This window comes from Lolium rigidum, chromosome 6 (genome assembly GCF_022539505.1).
Source record: "Lolium rigidum isolate FL_2022 chromosome 6, APGP_CSIRO_Lrig_0.1, whole genome shotgun sequence".
Classification (NCBI taxonomy): Eukaryota; Viridiplantae; Streptophyta; class Magnoliopsida; order Poales; family Poaceae; genus Lolium; species Lolium rigidum.
Genome location: NC_061513.1, coordinates 175776289 through 175783629, shown reverse-complemented (window position 1 = coordinate 175783629; position 7341 = coordinate 175776289). Strand labels below are relative to the sequence as shown.

At 49.4% G+C, this 7341-nt stretch overlaps 2 protein-coding genes across 2 annotated transcripts; both read left to right on the top strand.

The window, feature by feature from the left end:
* The first annotated feature begins 801 nt into the window (after positions 1-801).
* Positions 802-4668, top strand: LOC124661382 (splicing factor YJU2-like). The gene is made up of 8 exons (XM_047199239.1): positions 802-1070; positions 1501-1650; positions 1740-1874; positions 1987-2052; positions 2221-2286; positions 2377-2466; positions 3822-3903; positions 4210-4668. Exons 1-8 carry the CDS (start codon positions 873-875, stop codon positions 4425-4427), a joined length of 1005 nt encoding a protein of 334 aa, XP_047055195.1. The 5' UTR covers positions 802-872; the 3' UTR covers positions 4428-4668.
* A 371-nt stretch (positions 4669-5039) lies between these two features.
* LOC124663588 (ABC transporter F family member 4-like) lies at positions 5040-7079 on the top strand. Its single transcript, XM_047201273.1, has one exon. It carries the CDS (start codon positions 5040-5042, stop codon positions 7065-7067), a length of 2028 nt encoding a protein of 675 aa, XP_047057229.1. The 3' UTR covers positions 7068-7079.
* The last annotated feature ends 262 nt before the right edge of the window (positions 7080-7341 follow it).

The following is a 7341-nucleotide window of genomic DNA, read 5'->3' as shown; positions in this document are numbered from 1 at the left end:
TTCTCAGTTTGTAATATTTCTGTTAGTGTTATTGCAGATAAGTGGCGGAGGCAGACTGAGTGTTGAGGGGCTCGTTTTGAGCAAAAAATACAAAATCTGTACTGTTCATAAACTTAAGGTGCAAATCAATGGTGTTAGGGGGCCAGGCTCTGCTTCTCCATGCCTCCGCTATTAGCCCTTGTTTATTTCTAGTGTATTTATGAGGATGAGAGGAGATTATTTTGTATCCCGGAAATTCTCCACTGGTTCATTTACTTCTCCGATTTTGAACATAATAATCCCGAGATATCTCCTCTCATCCCCATATTTTTTTACTAAATTGAAAACTCTCCATCGTACTAGTGTATTTTTGGGAAGGGTATTTGAGAGGATTGAGTGAACACCAAATTTCCTTCCATTCCATACCTATTGGGAAGAAAAATACGAGAGAATAAACAAGGCCTTATTTTGATACTATTTTGAAAGAACTTTGTAATGACTTCACGGATTTTTTTTAGGGATTGTAATGACTTTACTAAAATGTGGCATTTGTTACCCGGATTTGTAGATTTTTTGGGTTTGGAAAAATTTGCAGCCAAACTAGGTGTTTAGGCCTCACGCTAAATCACTAACCCAAAGCCGCCCACGCGTTTTTTTTTTTTCAAAGCCGCCCACGCTAGTTCACCCGACACCGACCACAAGCCCGCTTGTTTTATTTTCCGTGACGGTTCGAGCCGGGTTGCTATTCGTCCCGTCCGAAACAGCCGAACCCGAGCGCAACCCAAATCCCTGCCGCCTTTGCGACTCGCCAGCGCCGCCCGCGAAACGACCTGCCCGTCCCCTCTCCGGCGCGTCCAACCTAGCGCTCCGGCGAGCACCCCGGCGGCGCCGCGATGGGTGAGCGGAAGGTGCTGAACAAGTACTACCCGCCGGACTTCGATCCGGCGAAGATCCCGCGGCGGAAGCAGCCCAAGAACCAGCAGATCAAGGTGCGCATGATGCTCCCCATGAGCATCCGCTGCGGCACCTGCGGGACATACATCTACAAGGGCACCAAGTTCAACTCGCGCAAGGAGGACTGCATCGGCGAGGTACGCACGCGCCCCCGGGCCCGCCCCTCTTTCGCGATACTAGGCTTTGTTATCTAACCCTAGAAACGCGGCGGTCTCGAATCGCACAAAATTGAGTCGATTCGCGCTTCGGTTGGCCACCGATGGTGTCGATTTTGCCGTGGTGTTTGCCTGCTGATGCTTGTTCCGGGCTGGACAAAAAGCTAGTATATCTTAGTGATCCCAGTCGTATAAACATCTTGCTAGTCAAAGAAGCTACCCAAATTTGCAACCAATATTTAACATGAAGTGTTCATCAGTAAATGGGGAAAACATAACCTTCTATTTTGTTTATCCATCGCTTGGAATTGTTGAATCATATATCCATATTGAAAATGTGTATTCTGATTACTGATATATCGGCGCAATGCAATGCAAATCCGTCCTAACGTGCTTTTCTTTTTGTGTGCAGACATACTTGGGCATACAAATATTTAGGTTTTACTTCAAGTGTACTAGGTGCTCAGCTGAGATTACTTTCAAAACAGACCCCCAGAATTCAGACTACACGGTGGAATCTGGGGCTAGTCGGAATTTTGAACCGTGGCGTGCAGAGGACGAGGTAAGTTGTATGGGGAATATTCGGCACAGCTTCTGTGTTTCAATCAGTTTGAGCTTGAATTTAATCATGGTGATGTATTTTTTTATCAGGTTGTGGACAAAGAGAAGAGAAAACGAGAAGCGGAGGAGATGGGAGATGCAATGAGAGCACTGGAGAACAGAGCAAACGACTCAAAGCAGGACATGGACATACTTGCTGCTTTAGAAGAGATGCGGTCCATGAAGGTACTATCTGGTCTCTGGCATTCTTTTAAGTTAGGTTAAACTGTACTTGTATATGCACTTGAAATGTTAACTTGCTGATTTCTGACATTGTTTTTTTTTGTTCCGTTTGCAGTCGAGACATGCAGGAGTATCAGTTGACCAGATGCTCGAAATTTTGAAGCATTCCGCGCACCTGAAGGCAAGTGCGCACCATTTTTTTTTCTGATTTTTAATAAAAGTTTTACATGTAGTGTTTCATTTTTCAGGAATTATGTATAGTAGCTTGCTAATGGCATGGTGTGTTTCTGCCATCATTTTCTTAAAATCTCTCTTTCTCTAACATTTGTAATTTTGTGTCTGATTACAGGAGGAAAAGACAGTAGCAGAACTAGATGAGGAAGACGAAGAACTCATCAAATCAATCACTTTCCGAGTAATCCTCTGTGCCAACTTCCATTTGTACCTGCAGGTGCAAACTTGTGCATGGATTTTTCTAACCCTCTTGAACTGCTGGCTGTTGCAGAACTCGAAGGACTATGTGAAACGGATCGATGACGATGACGACGATGATGAAGAATTTGGTATACCAGGCCAGTCAAGTATCACGGCGAAGGTACTTATCACACTGTATTCTTCCTTCCCTTTTCTATTTCTATTTCATTTTGTGGGTTATATGTTCTTAATCATCAATTGTAGTAGAATCACTTTAGAGCATTAGCTTGAATTCAATTTCATCTTTCGAAACTAGTTGACCTGACAAAGCTCTGTCAGTTACAACCTCAAAATATGTCGTTTTATCATGTCTGTACGCTTGTTCTATTTGAAGAATTTCGGAATTCCTCTTCTTGACGTGTAAACTCTAAATATGCAGCTTATCTGTATAGATTTGTTTAAATTGCAAGCCAGCTAATAAGCAAACTTCCAATGCTGAAATATTAGTTGTCTTCTGTGAATTGTTTGTTATCTTTTCTCTAGGATGTTTTCAGTTTGCAATAGATACACCAACAGTTGGAGCTAAAAATGATGAAGCCATTATTATTTATTTTTTTAGAGAAGAGGAGCCCCAATTGGCTCCCAGTTTCATTGAAGAAACTAGACTGCCAGTTATACATTGTTTTCAAAACGAAACTGCATTGAAGGGAAGCAGGACAACTCTGCTACTTTTCTAGAAACAAAAAATAAAACCCAATCGAAGAGTCTGAAGATGTAAATAACCAACCGAACTTTTAACCTAGACGACCAACCAACTATCAAGACACATAAAAACAAACAAACACAAAGACTACAATCTACTACAGCCAGACTTTCCAGGAGTTGGAGTTTATGAGTTTTTCAGCAGGAGAGGATGAAGATGGACATCATGCAGCTATCCTCCTTCTTATGGGATTCCAGCCGTGTCTTTGTCCAAAAATCTCCTCTGCATCTTGTGCCATTCTCCTAGCCCCCTGTAATAGAAGCTTTTGTAGTCCATTTTTCTGCAGTTTTACCCATTGGTTAATAAGATGACAAGAAAATAGAATGCCATTAGTAGGATCCCCAGGCAGGATTCTTTTAAAGCAAGATTTATTTCTTGTTTTCCAAACAGCCCAGATAACAGAAATAGATCCTATCATAACAGGTTTCCTATCTCTACCTGAACAAGCATTTACTGGTAAGAATAAAGGCTGGTCATTGAGCAATATGTTTACAAATAGCAAACATTGGCACAAATCTAATGGTAATATGAAGTATCCCTCACTATAGCAATTTATGTTGATGATATTTCAGAAGTTTTTTCTGTTCAGAGTCAAGAGTATATTGTTTGCCTTTCTGTCTTGGCATGAATTCTTGTATTTCTGTTTCAATTCGATGTCTCTTGAATTCCTTTCTGTAGTCGGCTGACAGTTGTGTTTTTCGTTTTCAATCTGATGTCTCTTGAATTCCTTGGTTTGGTCGGCTCACGGTTGTATTTTTTTTTCTTCTCTGCAGACCAATGGATCTTCTGAATCAGTGTTAAATCCAACAGATGTCTTGACCACAACTAATGGTCCTGAGAGTACCAACAAAGAAGGTAGGCACATATGAATTCATCATTTTTTACCGTATCATTTGTACTGTTAAGGTCCATGACTGCAAATGCAGAGTCCCATATTTGAGAATTCACATATTTATGGGAGTTGAGCCTGATCGTGTTCCACATATCATGCACTGAGGCAGCTTATCTTTGGCCATGACTGTCATTATCATTGACTACAAACATCAACCCTGTTTATGTTGCTACTATTTCTTTCTAGTGTTACCTTTGTTATTGTGGTTATAAATAATGTTCCAGTTTGAAAACAATTGGCTTATTTACTGTTAAACTTTTGCCCTACAGTAAAGAAGGCCGTGGCATCTAAGATGCCCCAATTCATAGTGAAACCAAAGCCCACTGCTGCAAATCCTCTGAAGAAACAGAAGACCGAATCTGCAGCTGTCCAAGGTAACGGCAAAGCACCTGTTGTTGCCACCGAGGAAAAAAGTGGAGCTTCTGAAGAGAAGACCAATGTTCTTCAGTCCCTCTGCCAGTATGATAGTGATGAAAGTAACGACTGAAGACAACGATTCTTGGAGTTTTCAACTGCGCCAGGCAAGAAAGCCCCTGGAACACGATGATGTAACTCAGTCTGTAATTGTGTACTTGCGCAAAATCTCTGCTGCCAACTGTAGGTCTGCGCTGTTGCAAATCTATGGCAGCTAATAGTCCAGATATAGCTGTATTCAGAGATAAAATTTTGTAACATTGACAAATTCGGAGCAATTAAAGAATTATCTGGGTGGCCTGAGAACTTGGTTCCGCAGAAGCAGCACTCAGATTGTGGATAGGTGTACTTGGCATCGGCTGCATCATCGCCCATCTGTGTTCGTGTCTTCGTCGTGTGAGCTGATGTTTATGCACATTTTTATTTGTATAAATCACCCAGCATTTGCTCATTAATCGTTCATTAGTTTTTCTGACTGTATCACCAGCATGGCGTGCAGCGGGGGATTCTTTTCACAGGATGTGTGCGGGGCACGTTGGAATGTTGGATGAGCATCCGATGCGTTGCCTCTCCTGCGTAACCGGAGCCAACAACAACTGAGTGCTCGACCCTATAAATCTGTACCCATCTCGCTGGGCCGAAATCATAGAGCATCACCGGAGGGAGCCGCGGAATTCACAGCATCATGGTGCGCGACGGCAACCGCAACGGGAAGAAGAAGAGGTCCAACGTCGACGAGAAAGCGGAGTCGGCGGAAACCCTCCCATCCGCCGCCGCCGCCGGCAAGGTACCCACGAAGGGCCGCCTCTCCACCTCCACCACGCGCGATTCAAGGGGCGACAACGCCGACAACAACAAGGTCACCGACCGCTCCCGCACCGCCGCCAAGTCCGGCGTCACGGTGGACGAGAAGCCCTCCAAGCCCAAGCCCGCTTCCACGAGGCCCGCTACCTCGAACCCATACCTAGCAGGCGTCGATCTGCCTCCGTCGGAATCGGACTCGGACGACGACGATGACGAGGCCGCCGAGCGGAGGAGGTCGCGCGCCACGGTCGACCTCAAAGCCGCCGCGCTCTCGAAGAAGGACGCGCTGAGGAAGGAGAGGCGCGAGGCGGAGGCGGCGGCGCGCGCGGAGGCCGCCAAGAGGGAGGCGCTCCGGGACAACCTCGACGCGTTCGCCGTCACCATCCGCGGCCGCGCCCCGGGAGGACCCGCCGCCACCGCCAGGGACATCGTGCTCGAAGACTTCGACGTGTCCGTGGAGGGCGTGCCGCTGTTCGTGGGCGCCTCGCTGCGCGTCTCGCACGGCCGGCGCTACGGCCTCGTGGGGCCCAACGGCAAGGGCAAGTCCGCGCTGCTGAAGCTGCTCGCGGAGGGGCGGAAGCTCCCGGTGCCGCGCGGCATCCGCTCGACGCTCGTGGCGCAGGAGGACAAGAACGACGACCCGCGTCCGGTGATCGAGGTGGTGCTCGCGGCGGACGAAGAGCTCGCCAGGCTGCGCGCCGAGAGGGCCGAGCTCGAGGGCTCTGGCGACGCCGCCCGCCTCGCCGAGGTGTACGAGGAGCTCAGCGTTGGGGGCTGGGATTCCGCGACGGCGCGGGCGTCCAAGATCCTGGCGGGGCTTGGCTTCGACCAGGACAAGCAGGCCAGGCCCGCTAGCTCCTTCAGCGGCGGCTGGGTGAAGCGCATCACCCTCGCCGGCGCCCTGTTCGTGCAGCCGACGCTCCTGCTGCTGGACGAGCCCACCAACCATCTCGACCTCCGCGCCGTGCTGTGGCTCGAGGAGTACCTCGTCGCGCGGTGCAAGAGCACCGTCATCGTCGTCTCCCACGACCAGGACTTCCTCAACTCCGTCTGCGACGAGATCATCCACCTGCACGACAAGAAGCTCCACGCCTACCGCGGCAACTTCGACGATTTCGAGAAGGCGGCCAGGAAGAGCAGGAGGAGGAAGCCCAGCAACAACAAGGCCATGTGCGACGACTACAGCGTGGAGTTCCACTTCCCGGCGCCCGACGAGCTCCCCCGACGCCGGCCGCTCCTCCAGCTTTCGGAGGCAGGGTTCAGGTACCCGGACTTCACGCTGTCAGGTGTGGACGTGGACGTGTACATGGGAACCCGAGCCGCCATCGTCGGGCCCAACGGGGCAGGCAAGTCCACCCTGCTCAAACTGCTGTCCGGCGAGCTCTCCCCGACCCAAGGCAAGGTGAGGACGCACCACAAGCTCCGGACTGGGCGCTACTCGCAGCGGTTCGTGGACACCCTGAAGCTGCACCACACCGCGGTGCAGCACCTCCTCGAGGCGCACCCGGACCTGGACGGCGACGAGGCTGAGGCCAGCGCCGCGCTTGCCGAGTTCGGGCTGCCGAGCGAGAGCCACCTGACGCCGATCAACAGGCTCTCCGGCGGGCAGAAGGCGCGCGTGGTGCTGGCGTCGATGGCGCTGGAGGAGCCGCACGTGCTGCTGCTGGACGAGCCCACGAACCACCTGGACATGCAGACCATCGACGCGCTGGCCGACGCGCTCTGCGAGTTCGCCGGAGGGGTCGTGCTGGTGAGCCACGACTCGAGGCTCATCTCCCGGGTGTGCGACGACGAGGAGAGCAGCGAGGTGTGGGTGGTGCAGGATGGCACCGTGAGCACCTACCATGGCACGTTCGAGGAGTACAAGGAGGAGCTCATGCAGGAGATCAGAGAGGAAGTCCAAGGCTAATCATCACATGTCTGTGACATCGATCGGTAGCGAATGCTGAATCTTGTCTTGTTAGTTTCAGTTACTGAATCTATGCAGCCGGAGAGCCTGTTGATAGCCACTCTTTGTGGTGTATCATGCAGTTTTGTCCAGTTGAGAAAGTTGTTTCTGCCACTTCGTTTTTCTTATCTTGAGTTGCACATTATGCTACGTGACAGCCAATGGTTTTTGTATCGGCAATAATCCTTGGGTATCATATGGAGAAAAGAGGTTTTACCTATATATATGGAGAAAC

Coding starts and splice junctions, on each gene's coding strand:
- LOC124663588 (XM_047201273.1), top strand. CDS start 5,040: ATGGTGCGCGACGGCAACCGCAACGGGAAGAAGAAGAGGTCCAACGTC.
- LOC124661382 (XM_047199239.1), top strand. CDS start 873: ATGGGTGAGCGGAAGGTGCTGAACAAGTACTACCCGCCGGACTTCGAT. Junction 1,071..1,500: donor AGGAGGACTGCATCGGCGAG/GTACGCACGCGC, acceptor TTTTGTGTGCAG/ACATACTTGGGCATACAAAT. Junction 2,053..2,220: donor AGCATTCCGCGCACCTGAAG/GCAAGTGCGCAC, acceptor GTCTGATTACAG/GAGGAAAAGACAGTAGCAGA.